The sequence below is a fragment of the Malaclemys terrapin genome, chromosome 2 (assembly GCF_027887155.1).
Source record: "Malaclemys terrapin pileata isolate rMalTer1 chromosome 2, rMalTer1.hap1, whole genome shotgun sequence".
Taxonomy (NCBI): Eukaryota; Metazoa; Chordata; order Testudines; family Emydidae; genus Malaclemys; species Malaclemys terrapin.
Window position 1 is genome coordinate 2,911,183 of NC_071506.1, and position 17,762 is coordinate 2,928,944.

General features: G+C 66.1%; 1 protein-coding gene across 1 annotated transcript; it reads left to right on the top strand.

Annotated features, from left to right (window-relative positions):
* Positions 1-5,440: 5,440 nt before the first annotated feature.
* LOC128832032 (flap endonuclease 1-like) lies at positions 5,441-14,089 on the top strand. The gene is made up of 11 exons (XM_054019048.1): positions 5,441-6,280; positions 6,626-6,716; positions 7,200-7,302; positions 7,719-7,764; positions 8,075-8,160; positions 8,604-8,740; positions 10,307-10,367; positions 11,841-11,972; positions 12,396-12,547; positions 13,269-13,422; positions 13,765-14,089. The coding sequence occupies exons 1-11, from the start codon at positions 6,199-6,201 to the stop codon at positions 13,849-13,851; spliced, it is 1,131 nt and encodes a 376-aa protein (XP_053875023.1). The 5' UTR covers positions 5,441-6,198; the 3' UTR covers positions 13,852-14,089.
* Positions 14,090-17,762: the final 3,673 nt, after the last annotated feature.

The window sequence follows — 17,762 nt, forward strand, 5'->3', positions numbered from 1 at the left end:
CCCCCCCACGGCTAGCGCCCCTCCCCCTCCGGTTACCCCCACGGCGCCCCTCCCCTCCGGGTGCCCCCCCTCCGGTTACCCCCACGGCGCCCCTCCCCTCCGGGTGCCCCCCCTCCGGTTACCCCCACGGCGCCCCTCCCCTCCGGGTGCCCCCCCTCCGGTTACCCCCACGGCGCCCCTCCCCTCCGGGTGCCCCCCCTCCGGTTACCCCCACGGCGCCCCTCCCCTTCGGGTGCCCCCCCTCCGGTTACCCCCACGGCGCCCCTCCCCTCCGGGTGCCCCCCCTCCGGTTACCCCCACGGCGCCCCTCCCCTCCGGGTGCCCCCCCTCCGGTTACCCCCACGGCGCCCCTCCCCTCCGGGTGCCCCCCCTCCGGTTACCCCCACGGCGCCCCTCCCCTCCGGGTGCCCCCCGACCCCCGCGGCGCCCCCCCCCCGCTCCCGGGCTGGCGTCAGCCCCCAGGGGGCCCCGCCCCGCGCTCCGCCAGCGGCCGCTCCGCGCTCACCAGCCCCCCCCCCCGCACTTCCGGCAACAGGCGGGCAGCCCGGGCTAGCGAGTCCTGGGCTAGAGAGGCGCAAGGGGAGGCACCATAGAGAGGCGCAGAGGTGCCCGGACACGGGCAGCGCTGCGCGTGGCGCCCCCTGCAGGCGCGGAGGAGTCATCGCAGCCCATCGGGGAGGTCTCAGCCGGGGCACTAGCGGGGGCGGCTGGTACCTGCCTGGGCGCAGGGCCGGGGGCAGAAGGGAGCCGCCCGGCGCAGGGTGCAGGACAGTGGGGCACGTATCCCACCGCCCCTGGGCTGGGCTGGGCTGTCCGGCCAGCGCCTGGGGCTCAGCGGGCAGGGACTGGAAACCCCCACCCGGCTTGTGCTGAGCTGGGCATCCGGGCTCCTTATGCATTCTGCTAGTAAATCCATCCCCATGGGCTGTGCCACACCACCCCGCACCATGCACTGAGCGCCCGCAGCCTCGGGTCCTCCTCGGCCACACCACCCCTCACCGGGCACTGAGCGCCCGCAGCCTCGGGTCCTCCTCGGCCACACCACCCCTCACCGGGCACTGAGCGCCCGCAGCCTCGGGGTCCCCCTGGGCCACACCACCCCGCACCATGCACTGAGCGCCCGCAGCCTCGGGTCCTCCTCGGCCACACCACCCCGCACCATGCACTGAGTGCCCACAGCCTCGGGGTCCCCCTGGGCCACACCACCCCGCACCATGCACTGAGCGCCCGCAGCCTCGGGGTCCCCCTGGGCCACACCACCCCGCACCATGCACTGAGTGCCCACAGCCTCGGGGTCCCCCTGGGCCACACCACCCCGCACCATGCACTGAGTGCCCGCAGCCTCGGGGTCCCCCTGGGCCACACCACCCCGCACCATGCACTGAGCGCCCGCAGCCTCGGGGTCCCCCTGGGCCACACCACCCCGCACCATGCACTGAGCGCCCGCAGCCTCGGGTCCTCCTCGGCCACACCACCCCTCACCGGGCACTGAGCGCCCGCAGCCTCGGGTCCTCCTCGGCCACACCACCCCTCACCGGGCACTGAGCGCCCGCAGCCTCGGGGTCCCCCTGGGCCACACCACCCCGCACCATGCACTGAGCGCCCGCAGCCTCGGGTCCTCCTCGGCCACACCACCCCGCACCATGCACTGAGTGCCCACAGCCTCGGGGTCCCCCTGGGCCACACCACCCCGCACCATGCACTGAGCGCCCGCAGCCTCGGGGTCCCCCTGGGCCACACCACCCCGCACCATGCACTGAGCGCCCACAGCCTCGGGGTCCCCCTGGGCCACACCACCCCGCACCATGCACTGAGCGCCCGCAGCCTCGGGGTCCCCCTGGGCCACACCACCCCGCACCATGCACTGAGCGCCCGCAGCCTCGGGGTCCCCCTGGGCCACACCACCCCGCACCATGCACTGAGCGCCCGCAGCCTCGGGGTCCCCCTGGGCCACACCACCCCGCACCATGCACTGAGCGCCCGCAGCCTCGGGGTCCCCCTGGGCCACACCACCCCGCACCGGGCACTGAGCGCCCGCAGCCTCGGGTCCTCCTCGACCACACCACCCCTCACCGGGCACTGAGCGCCCGCAGCCTCGGGGTCCCCCTGGGCCACACCACGCCGCACCGTGCACTGAGCGCCCGCAGCCTCGGGGTCCCCCTGGGCCACACCACCCCGCACCATGCACTGAGCGCCCGCAGCCTCGGGTCCCCCTCGGCCACACCACCCCGCACCATGCACTGAGCGCCCGCAGCCCCGGGTCCCCCTCGGCCACACCACGCCGCACTGTGCACTGAGCACCCGCAGCCCCAGGGTCCCCCTGGGCCACACCACCCTGCACCATGCACTGAGCGCCCGCAGCCTCGGGGTCCCCCTGGGCCACACCACCCCGCACCATGCACTGAGCGCCCGCAGCCTCGGGTCCCCCTCGGCCACACCACCCCGCACCATGCACTGAGCGCCCGCAGCCCCGGGTCCCCCTCGGCCACACCACGCCGCACTGTGCACTGAGCACCCGCAGCCCCAGGGTCCCCCTGGGCCACACCACCCTGCACCATGCACTGAGCGCCCGCAGCCTCGGGGTCCCCCTGGGCCACACCACCCCGCACCATGCACTGAGCGCCCGCAGCCTCGGGTCCCCCTCGGCCACACCACCCCGCACCATGCACTGAGCGCCCGCAGCCCCGGGTCCCCCTCGGCCACACCACGCCGCACTGTGCACTGAGCACCCGCAGCCCCAGGGTCCCCCTGGGCCACACCACCCTGCACCATGCACTGAGCGCCCGCAGCCTCGGGGTCCCCCTGGGCCACACCACCCCGCACCATGCACTGAGCGCCCGCAGCCTCGGGTCCCCCTCGGCCACACCACCACGCACCATGCACTGAGCGCCCGCAGCCTCGGGGTCCCCCTGGGCCACATCACCCTCCCTGGGCACTGAGCACCCGCAGCCTCGGGGTCCCCCTGGGCCACACCACCCCTCCCTGGGCACTGAGCGCCCGCAGCCTCGGGGTCCCCCTGGGCCACACCACCCCGCACCGGGCACTGAGCTCCCGCAGCCTCGGGGTCCCCCTGGGCCACACCACCCCGCACCGGGCACTGAGCTCCCGCAGCCTCGGGGTCCCCCTGGGCCACACCACCCTACACCGGGCACTGAGCGCCCACAGCCTCGGGGTCCCCACTGGGCCACACCACCCCGCACCGTGCACTGAGCACTCGCAGCCTCGGGTCCCCCTGGGCCACATCACCCCTCCCTGGGCACTGAGCGCCTGCAGCCTCGGGGTCCCCCTGGGCCACACCACCCCGCACCGTGCACTGAGTGCCTGCAGCCTTGGGGTCCCCATGGGCCAGGCCACCCCTCACTGGGCACTGAGCGCCCGCAGCCTCGGGTCCCCCTGGGCCACATCACCCCTCCCTGGGCACTGAGCGCCTGCAGCCTCGGGGTCCCCCTGGGCCACACCACCCCGCACCGTGCACTGAGCGCCCGCAGCCTCGTGGTCCCCATGGGCTGTACTGTCAGGGCCGGCACCAGGCAACCAAGCACATGCTTGGGGCGGCTCCTGGTAAGGGGCGGCAGGGGAAGCGCGGTGCGGCATTCCGCGGGGAGGGGGGGCGCTCCGGCGGTGTGGCACTCGGCGGGGGAGCGGTGCTCGGCGGGGGGGCGGCGGGGGGCTCGGGGCGCGGCGCTGGGGGGGGTTCCGGCGGCGCTTGGTGGGGGGGCGGCGCGGGGTGCAGCGCTCGGGGGTGTGTGTGTTCTGGCGGTGCTCGGCGGGGGTGCGGGGGTGCGCTCCGGCAGCGCTCGGGGGGGGGGTGAGGGCTCCGGTGGCGCGGCGCTCGGCGGGGGGGGGCGGCGCTTTTTTTTGCTGCTTGGGGCAGCAAAAAAGTTAGAGTCGGCCCTGTGTACTGTGCCACCCCTCCCTGGGTACTGAGTGGCCACGGCCTCAGGCTCACTCTGACCCAGGAACAGGCAGAGGGCATAAGGACTGTGTAGGGGTTTCCAGGGATCCTTTGGCTCCGATATATGCAGAATACTGTGCCAAAGGGTGGCATCCGAAGTCTCTACCAACAGCCCGCAGCGCACTGGTCGCTCTAATCATTGCAAGACGTAGGTGGGATGATATTTCAGGGCTAGGGAGCTACACTGCGCATTGTGTTCCTAAGGTCTGTGAGTTGCAGAGGTCACCAGACAGGAGGGAAGGGACTTGTCTCTCTCTGCATCATCCGTCTGTCTCCCAACGGAGGTGCATGCTGGGCAAGGGTTTGGAAAATCAACAGGAAAAACGAACGGGTTAGGGGGTGTCATTCAAACAATGGCTTGGAGGGTCTAACTCCGGGTGGAGAGACACCTGGGATGCATCACCGAGGAGGCAAGCTGCCAGCTGTGCCTTGTCCACAGACGGAGGATCCCAGCCAGGCCTGGCTGTTCAACACTGGGGGGACTTTGGGTGAGCGTCACTCCAGAAGGTAAGAAAGTATCTGCTGAGTCAGTCTAGGTTTTAGACTGTGCTTTATGGTTCGATTTTGTCTGTGACCATTGGTTTCCAGCACTTCTGCTTGGGGTCACCTGCATCTGGGAACCGTGTGAAATGACCGTGGACTGGTGTCGCCATAGCCATATCTCCGCGCTGTGCGTCGCACAGAGCCTGAGCTGAGCCGGAACCGGGACGCTGGGGAGCAGCGGCTCTCCTCTGAGTGTCCAGTGGGTCAGGGGCTGCTGGACGCTCCAGGGAGCCACTCAGAGGGGGCAGGCGATTGCTGACCTGCAGAGAGAGCGGGGCCTGGCGGGCAGAGCTCAGGTTGCCAGGGAGCTGACCCCTGCCAGCCAAAGACTCCCACCCGCGAGGTGCCCACAGCCAGGGCCGGCTCTAGGCACCAGTTTACCAAGCAGGTGCTTGGGGCGGCCACTTCAGAGAGGGGTGGCACGTCCAACTGTTCGGCGGATGGTCCCTCACTCCCGCTCGGCGCGAAGGACCTCCCGCCGAATCGCCGCCGCAGATCGCGATCGCGGCTTTTTTTTGTTTTTGTTTGGCTGCTTGGGGCGGCCCAAACCCTGGAGCCGGCCCTGCCCACAGCCAGGGACCCCCAGGGCATCCCCGTCCGCATGGGCCAGGCCACTGAGCGCCTGCTGCCTCGGGGTCCCCATGGGCCAGTCTCCCCCTCGGGGGCATCAAGCACCCCTCAGCCTTAGGCTCGCCGGGGCAATCACAGCTGGAAAAGCCTCTTTGCTCCCAGGCAGCCCCCATGGCTCCACCATCCCTGGGCGTCTTGCCGCTGCTGGGATCTGTCCGCCCAGGGCCCCCCTGCGGCTGCCCCACCTCCAGCTCCAGCTCCCTCCCGGTCCGAAACGCTCAGCCCCGCCCGGCTCCCCGGCTAGCAGGCGGCGCAGCTTCGGGGAGGTGCCGGGCAGCGCAGCCCCGCCCCGCTCCTTCCTCCCAGCCGGGCCCGGCCCGGCTCGGCTTCCCCTGCGCTCCGGCCCCCGCGCCTCCAGCCCGGCCGCGAACCCCCAGCCCGGCGGCGGCTGCAGCGCCGGTCCCGCTCCTGTGGCTGCCGCTGCCCGTGGTTCCCTGCGCGCGGCTCCAGCTCCGAGCCCCGGCCGCGCTGCCCCTCGGTCTGGTCCCTCCTCTGAGCTCCGCTGCGTTCCTGGGGCCTGCCCCGTTCTGGGGAGTGTCTGCTCCCTGCTTCTCCGTGCCCAGCCCCCGGGGCACTGTTTATCCGTGCCCCCCTCTTCTGTGCCCAGCCCCCGGGGCACACTCCCCTTCTGTGCCGCTCCTTCTGTGCCCACTTCCCTGGGACACTCCCCATCTCTGCACCCCTCAGGACCCCCCTCTTCTGTGACTGGCCCCCGGGACACTTCCCCTCTGTGCCCACACCCCCAGTGCCCCCCTCTTCTGTGCCTACTTCCCTGTGACACTCCCCATCTCTGCACCCCTCAGGACCCCCCTCTTCTGTGACCGGCCCCCGGGACACTTCCCCTCTGTGCCCACACCCACAGTGCCCCCCTCTTCTGTGCCCACTTGCCTGCGACACTCCCCATCTCTGCACCCCTCAGGACCTCCCTCTTCTGTGACCAGCCCCGGGACACTCCCCATCTCTGCACCCCTCTTCTGTGCCCAGCCCGCGGTGCACTCCCCATCTGTGCCCAGCCCCTGGGGCACTCCCCATCTGTGCCCAACCTCTGCAGAGATTCCCAGATCGTGCCCATGGGCATCGCCAGGTTGGCCGATGTGATTAAGGAGGAGGCTGCGGAGGCCGTGAGCTCATTCCCTCTGCGACAGTATCGAGGTGAGCGCCCCTCAGCTCTTCCCCAGCCTGGGGCACGGCTCCTCCTGCTGCCCCCCGGCGGGAGGGGACAGCGCACGCGGGCAGGGGCCTGGGGGCAGATGGGGATTCGGAGCGCAGAGGAGGGAGGCAGAGGCTGAGATCGCCTGGGGATGGTGGGGGTAGCGGCTGGGGACACGCCAGGAAATTGGGAGGGGGGTGAATGGGGAAGCAGCCCTGGGGGTGGCATGGAAGAGGCGGAGTGAGAGTCCCCAGGCAGACAGCCCTTTGGGACAGGATGTGTGTGTGTGTGGGGGGGGTTACGCCTGTCCCTGGGGGAATAACCCAGCTGTTCCCCTGGCTTCCCAGACCGCGTCATAGCCCTGGACGCGTCCATTGCCATTTACCAGTTCCGCACGGCCATGCCGAAGCTCTTCAACCGTAACGGGGAGAACATCAGGTGAGTGGCCTGTACCCAGCAGTGCCCGGCTTCCCCAGGGCTGCTCCCTGCTCCCAGAGCCCCTAGGCAGCCCCAGGTCCGCGGTGTCGCACACCCAGCCTGGCCAGTGGGGTCGCCTTGTGGCGCTCACTCACACGGTGACGTGCATTGCCGGGGGCCCAGCGGAGGACAGTTCAATGGCCATTAGGTGTGCAGGATTCAGAGCCAAGAGCCCCTGGGGCCTGCCCTCAGCCCTGCCAGGGACTTGCGGGGTGGCTTTGGGCAGCCCCCGACCCCTGCCTGTGCCTCCGTGCGTGGGGATAAGGGTGCTGACACCCTCACATGGAAGCTGGGAGGCAGCCGTACCGTTCCGGGCCTGCACCCGTGCGGGTGTGTGACTACGCATGGGCTTCCCTCGCTCTGCCGGAGCGGCTCCCGCTGCCGGGCTCTCCGTCCCGCGTGGCGCACGGGCCATGGTGGCAAGCTGCAGGCTTTTTGTCTCAGTCACTTGCAGGGGCTGTTTTACCGGACGCTGCATCTCCTGGAAAATGGCATCAAACCGGTGTTTGTGTTTGACGGGCAGCCCCCTGACCTCAAGCAGCCACTGGTTGGTATCCGAGACATGCTGGGATGTTTGTTACTGGCGCAGGGGGTGGGGTGGGCTGGGCTGTGCTTTAAGGGCTGAGCTTCCCGGATAGAGAGTCCAGGCGGGGAGCTTGTTGTCAGGTCACTTACATGCGGGAGTGGCTCCAGGCGCAGTATTGTAAAGCAGAGCTCTTGCGATCCCTGAACACAGCAGAGGGGACAGAATGTGCAGCAACGGGGGCGGGGCGGGGGTGGGGATACACGGCTGATCATTCTCTGTCCCCGCCAGTAGGGGGCGCTGCAGGAATTGGGACAGGGGATGGGGGAGCTATGCAGATGTTCTGTCCCAGGCAGCGGGGGACGCTGCAGGGCCCGGGCTGAGAAGGCGATAGGACGTCTCTGCGTGCAGATCCTTGTAACATATTCCTTTCCTTGCAGTTGGCCAAGCGGGCGGAGGCTGCCGGGGCTAGGAGAGACGTTGCAGGTAAATGCCCAAGCCTGTGGGATTCTGCCGTGCCGCATTGCAAAGCAGCCGGGGTCCCTGGCTCGCTTCATCTGCCCTGCCCCGCAGAGAGCTCCCTGGGCCGGGCAGGGCCAGCATTACCTTCTCCAGCAGTGGTAGTCAGTGGCCCCTATCCGGGTGGCAGGCCTACTTTCAGGGCCTTCGCTGTCCAGGTTTGGGGTCCGGTTTGGACATGCAGCGCCTGTTTGCAGCAGCAGGGGGCACTGTAACTGGTCCCGGGGATCCCTGCCACAGCAGGAACCCCTGACCCATGTTCCTCTGCCGGTTACAGAGTCCCACCGGGCTGAAAACCTGCCGCGGCCCCTGAAGCAGGATTGCGAGACCCTGCTGAGCTACCTGGGTGTGCCATATGTGCAGGTAACACGGAGTGGGACAGCATGGGGTTGGGTCCTGCGGCAGAGGGGCGGCCCATGGGTCACTGGGGAGCTGACTGGGCTCCCCAGGAGAAAGGGGGGCGGCCCCTGTGCTTGGGTGAAGCCGGTTGCTTTGGTTACAGTTTCTTGCTCTGCAGGGCCGGCCCGGGTGGCTCTGCTGGCTGGAGGGTCCATGGCTGAGTGTCCCAGAGCTGCAGGGTATCGCTGGTGGAGACGGGGGTTGTTTATCTAGGGCCTACACAAAGTGCTGTCGGGAGGGACACGGACCCTTGACAGAAGCAAACCAGTTGCTGTGATTTAAAGGAAGCCGTGAAAGCTGGTCTGAGTGGGGAAGGGGGAGAAGGGTCCGTGTGCCCCCGGCAGGTCCCGTTCGGGCGCTGTCCCCACGGGGATGCTAGCAGAGCCGCTCTCTGTGCCTGTGCGCAGGCTCCGGCTGAGGCGGAAGCCACCTGCGCAGCTCTGGTGAAGTCTGGCAAGGTTTGGTGCACAGCCACGGAAGACATGGACGCGCTGCCTTTCGGGAGCCTCCGCCTGATCCGCCACCTGAGCTCCAAGAACAACTGGTGAGTGGCAGGGGGCTGGGGAGGGGCCTTGGCCGTGCTGAGCCCTTGGCGGGCCTGAGCCCTGCTGGGGGATGTGGTAGGGGAGAGAGGGGGATCCAGGAGCTGCTGGCACCTGGGAACCCCGGGGAAGTTCCAGAAGACTGGCATAAAGCATCTGTGCCAGTGTTTTAAAGGGGCAAACGGGATGAGCAGGATAATTATAGGCCTGTCAGCCTGACGTCGATCGTGCGCAAGGTAATGGAGCGGCTGATACGGGACGCAGTTAGTAAAGAATGAAAGGAGGGTGATAGAATGAACGCCCCTCCACATGGGTTTGGGGAAAATAGACCCTGTCAAACTCACTCGGTGTCGTTTCTGACGAGATGACAAGTCGGCTGATAAAGGTGATCGCGTTGGCGTAACAGACTTAGACTCCGGGAAGGCCTTTGACCTTGTCCTGCATGTCGTTTTGATGAAGACGCTAGAACGATATGAAATGAACGTGGCAGACAGTGAACAGATTAAAAACTAGCCAAGTGATCGGTCTCAAAATGTAACGGAAGCCAGGGAATCCCCACTGAGCAGGTGTTCGTAGTAAGGACGCGCAGGGATCGGTTCTTGGCTCGACGCTGTTGAACGTTTTTATCAATGACCTGGAGGAAAACAAAACCGTCACTGACAAAGTTTGCAGATGACAAACGATTGGGGGAGTGGGAAATAACAGAACTGGTCATTGGCACAGAGCGATCTGGTTCGCTTGGTGAGCTGGGCACAAGCAAACAACAATACGACCAGATGTAAAGACCTGTATCTAGGACCAAAGAGTGTTGGCCATACTTGCTGGGTGGGGACTCTGTCCTGGGAGGCAGAGACTCTGAAAAAGGTTTGGCGGTGGGGGTGGGTAACTAGCCGAACGTGAGCTCCCAGTGCGACACTGTGGCCAAAAGGGCTAATGCAGTCCTGGGAGCTATACATGGGAATCTCGAGGAGCAGAGGTTATTTCACCTCTGTATGTGGCCCTGGTGTGACTGCTGCAGGGGTCCTGGGTCCAGTTCTGGGGCCACAATTCGAAAAGGATGGTGATAAATTGGAGGGGTTCAGAGAAGAGCCACGAGAATGATTAAAGGATTAGAAAACATATTTTGTCATGAGAGACTCCAGGAGCTATTTCCCTTAACGAAGAGCAGGTGAAGGGGTGACTTGACCAGTCTATAAGTACCTCCGTGGGAACAGAGATTTGACAGCGGGTTTGTCAGTCTAGCAGACTAAAGTCGAACATGATCCAATGGCTGGAATCTGAAGCTAGACAAATTCAGACTGGAAATAAGGGGCAGATTTTTAACAGTGGGGCTTAAAACCATTAACCCCGGGAGCAATATCCCAAGGCTGTGGTGGATTCTCTCTCACTGGCCGTATTGAAATCTAAGAGATCTGCTCCGGGTTTGTGCTGTACTGGACGTGTGAGCTCGCTCCCACCGCAGGGGATGGCTGCGCGGCTCTGGGGGGTGCCACAGGAATGGGGGCTTGGCAGGGGGAGGGTGCCCCAGGAGTGTGCCCGAGCCTCACGCTGCCCTCTGTCTCTTGCAGTGAAGTAGAAGAGTTTTCCCTGCCGGACATTCTGCAGAAGCTGGGCATGACTCAGGAGCAGGTGGGGATGGATTGATGGATTTTGAGGTGTTGTGGTAGTGTTGTGGGGCCCCCGTGGACAGCACGACCCCCTGCACTCGCTGCTGCCTGGACACAGAACAGAGACAGGCCTCGCCCAGAGCTGGGAATCCGAGAATAGGAGACAACGGGTGGATGCAGACAGCCCGTCGGGCAGCCCAAGGGAACAGGGAGACGACGCTGGCCAGCAGGATTGTCTCGTCGTTCCCTTGTGCCGCCCGTCCGTCTGGCGCATGTTGAGCAGGTGGGGCTATGCTGGGACGGGGAGGGCCCGTGCTGGTGAGGAGTGTAACGCTGTCTGCTGTGACTCCAGAGCGTGAGTGCTGGGAACCCGGCACCAGCCCCACATTGGCTGTGAGTTCTGTGTTTGATTTCACCAACCAGTTACCAGGTGTGAGCTCCTCAGGCCCTACCACAGCCTCTCCGGGGAGTCACAGACAGGCCCCGTGGGCCCCCCGTCTGTCCTGCCACCTGGGAGATAGCTGGGCCCTTCCCCCAAGGATACAGCAATAGTCAGGTTACTCCCTGTCCCAAAGGACCCGTCCTCACCCCAGGGCCCTGCGCTTTAGCTCTCACACCGAAGCCCACGCTTGTAGCCAGCCCCATAACAAGCTGTCGAAAGCTTTATTACCTGGGACAGGAAACAGGAGAGTTCTTGACAAGGTGAAGCCGGGAACCACAGAGACACACCGGAGTTACAGTCACAAGTTTCCAAAGGGACTAGACGCGTCTATCACATGCAAGCTCCGTACGTCCTGTAGGGCTGACCCGGGCTGAGCACTGGGGATCTCTTGCTTCTGCCTAGAAACCTGCCCCTCCGGAGCCCAAGCAGAGTATAATCATTTCCCTCTGCCTGGGGGTTTTATCCCCCTCCCCCCATGTGCTCTGAGCTGGGAACTCCGCTGATGGGAGGAAACCACTTGCACGACTCAGCTTCGTGGGGGGCACAGCAGGTGTCGATGGTCCTTCCCTGTGGGGCAGGACGTGACCCCTCCCGCTGGAGCCAGCACTTCACACTGGTTAATGTCTCTCTCCTGCCTGGTGAGTTACACGCTCACAGAAGCTCCCAATCCAGCCGCTCAGATGTCCCCTTGCACTAGGGGATACAGATGTTCCCTTGCACTAGGGGATACAGATGTTCCCTTGCACTAGGGGATACAGATGTTCCCTGTGAGATTGATGCCGGCGGCAGCTCACACGCATTCCATAAAGGCTAAACAATGCTAACACCTGTTTGAACGATACTAACCCCAGGTGGGCCAGGCTGTGCCAGCCACGTATTTGTCAGGGTTCGGTTGAGACATGGGGACCGTGGCGTGAGCTGGCCCCTGCTCTGCCAGCCTCACTGGGATGTGGGAGGGGTGGTCAGGGACGGAGCAGGTGGCCACCCAGGTAACCCCTCTGGTGATGGCTGTCTTCTGCTCCCTCTCCTCGGGCCGGGCCTGTCCTGGGGCAGTTCGTGGACCTGTGCATCCTGCTGGGCTGTGACTACTGTGGGAAGATCTGGCGGCTGGGCCCCAAAAAGGCCCTCAAGCTGCTGCAGCAACATGGGACAATCGAGCAGGTTCTCCAGAACATCGACCCGCAGGTACCGGGGGCGGGGCCTGGGCATGAGCAGCCAAGCCACGTGCTGCATGGGGGGGGCTGAGCAGGGGAAGGGGGGGCTGGGTGTGCTGTAAAGCCGCGCTCTCGGTGGGAAGGGCCAGGAGGGGTCTGACTGCCGGCGAGAGCCAGGTAGAGGGGGATGCCCAGGAAGTGGGCAAAGGAGCAGGGCTGGTTGGAGGGAACGAAGCCCACGCCCCTTGGGGAAGAGAGCAGCAGTGACCCCCTGCCGGCCTGCGCTCCTGTGGTGATGCTATGCACTGGTAACCAGCTGCTGGTCCCTCCCCAGAGGTGGGCGCATTGCAGTGGGGAACTTTGGAGCTCACGTTCCTGGGCGTGAGCTCCAAAGTGCTTTGGGATCCTTTGGAGGCACAGGGCGTCGCTGGCTTGTAAGCTGCTGCTGTTACAGAAGCACCCGCTGCCCGCCAACTGGGACCTGGAGGGAGCTCGCAGGCTCTTCTTGCAGCCGGAGGTGGCCGACCCGGGCCGGATAACGCTGGAGTGGCGCGACCCCGACCCAGAGGGGCTGGTGCGGTTCCTCGCCCATGAGAAGCACATGAAGTCAGTGTCGTGCTGTCTGGATGGGGGGCAGGCGGGATGGCCTAGAACGGGGTGGAGTCCTATGTGTGATGAGTTTGGGGGGGTCTTGGTTCATGGTGTGGCTGCCCCCAATCTGACCCCACAGCTGGCAGGCTCAGTACTGAAGCCAGCAGCTGCATAGGCCTTGGAGACTCACCCCCTTTCTCCCGCCCACAGGGGGGACGTCCAGGGCGGGAGGGGGGAGAGGAGGGGCACGTCGCCAGGGTTCCCAGCCTGGCACCTTTCACACCAACACGGAGCTTGCTCTGTGGCACCAGCAGACTCCCCCCACCCCCTTTGGGATCGACACTCAGAGCACCCCACGCAAGTCTCCAGCCCCTGGTCTGGGTCCGAGCTGGGCTCTGGCCTGCCCTGTGCATCAGCCAAAGAATTGCCGGTTTCGCCCGGCCCCAGCCCCAGCGTGACTTTCACAGAGCCCCGGAGAGGCTGGATACGGCCTTGGCAGATTTACTGCAGCGCCCTGAGGGACGCTGGACACGGAGCTCGGGAAGCCCCTGTAGTGGGGAGCTCTGGGGGCCGGCCTGGTGCTGAGCCGCTTTTGCCGAGATCCTGGCATGGGGGGGGAGGGGACGCTTAGGGGTTTCTCCCCAACCCCCCTTGGTTTCCGTTCCTCTTGCTGTGATGCCCCCCTGGTCCAGATCCCCTCCAGGCCCTGCCCCGCTGACCTGAGCTCTGTTTCCAGCGAGTTGCGGGTGTGCCGGCGGCTGCAGCGGTGGCAGGAGGCCCAGCCCAAGCCCGAGGAGGTCGAGCCCAAGCAGCGAGCGCCCCGGGAGGGCGGGAGGCAGCAGAAACTGGGCGAGTTCTTCCCAGCCAGCAAACGGGCACGTCCGCCGGAGGTAAGGGGTGTGCGCGCCAGGCCCTGGCACCGGGGGGGCCCGAGGGATGGCACAGCGGGTTATCCTCTGTATGGGTTGAGATCTGCAAACAGCACTGAGCAGGGTCTTCATTGTGCCAGTTATGTGTGTGAGGAGCGGTGGGGGCCAGGCCTGGTGCTAGCCATCCGGGTTCCTCATGGCCCTACACAGATCCCTTTGCTTCCAGTCCTGGCCCCATTGGTCCCAGCAGGGGCCTGGGCACGTATCAGTCTAGCCGCCCTCTCTGCTGGGGGCTGCCCTTGCATCGACAGGACCCAGACAGTGAGACGAGCTGCTCTGATCTCGGTCGCTTTCCTTCCCCAGGTGCCTGGCCCCCGGCCCAGCAGGAAGAGACAGAAACCGCAGGTGGGGATGCCCAGGGAAGCGGGCAGCCCGGAGCCGGGAAAGTGAGATGCTGGCCTTGCTCCTGCTCCTGCCCCAGCGCCCATACGCTGCCGTCTGCTCTCCTCCAGGCCGTCTGCCCGCCATGCCCAGTGGGCAGCTGGGGCAACATGCCGGGAGCCCAGTGGCTGCACCTGATGGGCACGGACGGAACCAAATCGCAGCCGCTCTCCGCTTTAATGCCCAGGTGCAGGCCATGCTCCAGCATGCGATACGGCCCAGACAAGGCACTGCATGCTGGGAGCTGTAGTCTCTGCCGGCTGCCCACTGGCGCTGTCCTTAGGAGACAGCCGCATGGCCTGTGGCCCATGGGTACAAAGTGGGGTGTGCGTGTGTGTGGGTGTGTGTGTGTGTTATGAGGGGCAGGAGCAGCCGGCTGGACAGGTTGGTTCAGTAGCCCCATCCTGAGAGCTCCAACAGATTCTGTGGGTCGGGATTGAGGGGCACCGGCAGAGCTGGGGGGGAGCAGTGCTGGGATAGGGGGCTGCAGGTCGGGATTGAGGGACACCGGCAGAGCTGGGGAGGGACCCTAGGACTGGAATAGGGGGCTGCAGGTCGGGAGTGAGGGACACCGTCGGAGCTGGGAGGAGCAGGGCTGGGATAGGGGGCTGCAGGTCGGGATTGAGGGACACCGGCAGAGCTGGGGGGAGCAGGGCTGGGATAGGGGGCTGCAGGTTGGGATTGAGGGGCACCGGCAGAGCTGGGGGGAGCAGGGCTGGGATAGGGGGCTGCAGGTCGGGATTGAGGGGCACTGGCAGAGCTGGGGGGAGCAGTGCTGGGATAGGGGGCTGCAGGTCGGGATTGAGGGGCACCGGCAGAGCTGGGGGGGAGCAGGGCTGGAATAGGGGGCTGCGAGTCGGGATTGAGGGACACCGGCAGAGCTGCGGGGAGCAGGGCTGGGATAGGGGGCTGCAGGTCGGGATTGAGGGGCACTGGCAGAGCTGGGGGGGAGCCCAGGGCTGGAATAGGGGGCTGCTGGTCGGGAGTGAGGGACACCGGCAGAGCTGGGGGGAGCAGGGCTGGGATAGGGGGCTGCAGGTCAGGATTGAGGGGCACCGGCAGAGCTGGGGGGAGCAGGGCTGGGATAGGGGGCTGCAGGTCAGGATTGAGGGGCACCGGCAGAGCTGGGGGGAGCAGGGCTGGGATAGGGGGCTGCGGGTTGGGATTGAGGGACACCGGCAGAGCTGGGGGGAGCAGGGCTGGGATAGGGGGCTGCAGGTCGGGATTGAGGGGCACTGGCAGAGCTGGGGGGGAGCCCAGGGCTGGAATAGGGGGCTGCAGGTCGGGAGTGAGGGACACCGGCAGAGCTGGGGGGGGGAGCCTAGGGCTGGAATAGGGGGCTGCAGGTCGGGAGTGAGGGACACCGGCAGAGCTGGGGGGGACCCCAGGGCTAGGATAGGGGGCTGTGGGTTGGGATTGAGGGGCGCCGGCAGAGCTAGGTTGGACCAGTGCCTGGTAGCAGCAAGTTGATGCCAAAGTTGGCCACCTTTCAGAACTCTCCCAGGTTTCTGCTGCCAGGCCCATCACTGGTATCGGGGCACCAGGGCCCAGAACCACTAAGCGACTTGCCCAAGGTCACACAGGAGGATTTGGCAGAGGCGGGATTAGAACCCAGCTCTCCTGAGCCTCCGTGCTGGGATCACAGGCTTGTCCTTCCTGTTGGCCTGGCCCCAGCGCCTGTTGGAGAGAGTCCGACCGGAGTGCTGTCCGTCCCCCAGCTGCCTGGTGCGCCGAGGGGGAGGCGGCTTGTTTTGGGTACCCAAGGGAGCAGAATGGGAAGAATGAGGGTGAATATCGGGAGTGACTCTGTGGCTGGGAGATGGATCCGGCTGTGGGATCATCCGCCAGGGACATTTCAAAGCAGGCCGGCCTGAGGAGCATGGCAGGGGGGCACACACCATCCTGCCTCAGTGTGTGGACCAGGCAGGCCCGCTAGTGATAGAGGGAGGCCACGATCTGCCCCGGAGCAGCCCCTTCTCTGCGCTGCACGGCTCGGCTGAGCGACCGCGACACCGCCCTGCCCTGCTCATCAGCTGATGAACGGTCCCGGTTCTTGGGGCGGCCTCTGCTCCTCGGTGTAGCCTGGACTGTCCCCGCTCCCCGAGGGGCTGTCGGGGAGGAGCCCTGGTGTCTCAGCCGGTGAGCAAAGGGCTAAGTGAAGCCCAGATGTGGGGCAGAGACCCCAGGGCCCCAGAAGGGGGCAGCAGAGATGGGAGGGGCCCAGCACAGGGAAGATGATTGAGGGTTTATTCAAGTACATCCAGGGGTGAGAAATCTCAGTAGCTGAGAATGGGTCTGACTTTACGGCGCTGCCATGGCCTGTCCCGGTGCAGGCCCAGAACTCCCCCCCGCCCCTTGCTTTCGTTAGCTCTGCTGCACCCAGACCTGCGTCGGTGCTGGGAGCTAGCCCTGCCCCGGTGCCAGGCCCTGCTGGGCATGGCCACGCTGCAGCTGGGCGTGAGCCTCACGTGTCCCCGACTGGTGCCAGCGGCACTCGTGCCACAAAGAGCAGGGGAGATTTCCGGCTCCCCAGCCTAGGAGTCAGGTGGTATCTGATGGGGCTGGGAGCTCACGCCCAGCTGCTGTGTAGACGTGCCCGCTGCGGCTCTCCCGCTATCTCCGTCCTGGCCAGCCCAGCGTGGCACCAGGCCCCATCTCCTGCTCTGTTCTGGGAGCTCAGCAATAAAGTCGGAGGTGATACAATTCAGTCTGATTGTAATTGGTAAAGAGCCTCTAGCACCAGAGCTCCCGTGAGTCACAGCTGCTGGGAGTCCCTGCACGGCCACGCAAAGCTGCTGGAGTAACCGGGAGCTCCGCCCCCAGCCAGCTCCTGCCCTGATCCCCACAGCGCCCCCTGCTGGGAGAGGCTGGAACTGCAGTAACCGGGAGCTCCGCCCCCAGCCAGCTCCTGCCCCACTCTCCACAGCGCCCCCTGCTGGGAGAGGCTGGGACTGCAGTAACCGGGAGCTCCGCCCCCAGCCAGCTCCTGCCCCGCTCTCCACAGCGCCCCCTGCTGGGAGAGGTGGGGACTGGAGTGGTTTTGAGCTCAGCCACCTTGATATCAGCGGCGTGAACTAGCCAGGCCCTGAGCTCTACCTCCGTTGCTCTGAGCATGCAGCTGGCACCGAGAGCTGGCCGGTCCCACGGGGGTCGATGCGTGGGAACTGGCCTGGATGGATCCTGGCTTGGCTGCTGAGGTCAGTTCAGGTGGACAGGAAGCTTCCCGGCCTCCCCCGTGGGAGCGCTCGTTAGCTCCTCAGGCCCAGCCGAGGTGGTGGCTGCTCAGAACCAGGGGCCTTGCTAGGGAGGGGGCTCGGCCCTGGGAGGGAGCGTGAGGCGCTCGGCCTGCTTGCAGTGGGGAGGACGCGCCATGCAAGCCCAGGGACTTTGCCACCCCTCGCTGCGGAGTCCCAAGGGCAAGAGACTCACTCTGGACTGTGACGGTTCAGGGAAAGATGTCCGCTGGGGCCCGAGGGGAATTGCTGCTCTCCCTGGGCAGAGTGGGACCCGTGCCAGGCTGGGCAGGACCCGGGCTGGCCCACTCGCTGTGCTGTTCCCGCTGCCCTGGCGGGATGGAGGCCCCAGGGGACCAGTTTGCCCCTCCGCTGGTGGGCTCAGCACGGTGCGCTGACGCGCTAGGGCCTGGCTGAATTGGTTCCTGGGGCAAGCAGGCCAGCACTGGGCCTGCGCAGCGAAGGAGTGGGGACCCTGCCTCTCGTCTGCCACAGAGGCAGCCAAAGAGCCCCTGGAGACCCCCTCCATGCCCCAAAGCACATCACGCACCCTACGGGGAACCCCAGATAACACGGGGCTGGGGCCGAACGCACCTCAAGCTGCACCGGGGCCGGCTCGCTTGGAGGGGCTGCTGGGAGCCTGGGGCTCCTGGAAGGGGCTGAGTAACTCCGAGCGCACATCTCCTC

What these genes read in the sequence shown, in the direction of transcription:
- LOC128832032 (XM_054019048.1), top strand. Translation starts at nt 6,199, where the DNA reads ATGGGCATCGCCAGGTTGGCCGATGTGATTAAGGAGGAGGCTGCGGAG. An exon ending in CGTAACGGGGAGAACATCAG is followed by an intron (nt 6,717 to 7,199) that starts GTGAGTGGCCTG and finishes TTTTTGTCTCAG; the next exon opens with TCACTTGCAGGGGCTGTTTT. An exon ending in TGGGCATGACTCAGGAGCAG is followed by an intron (nt 10,368 to 11,840) that starts GTGGGGATGGAT and finishes GTCCTGGGGCAG; the next exon opens with TTCGTGGACCTGTGCATCCT.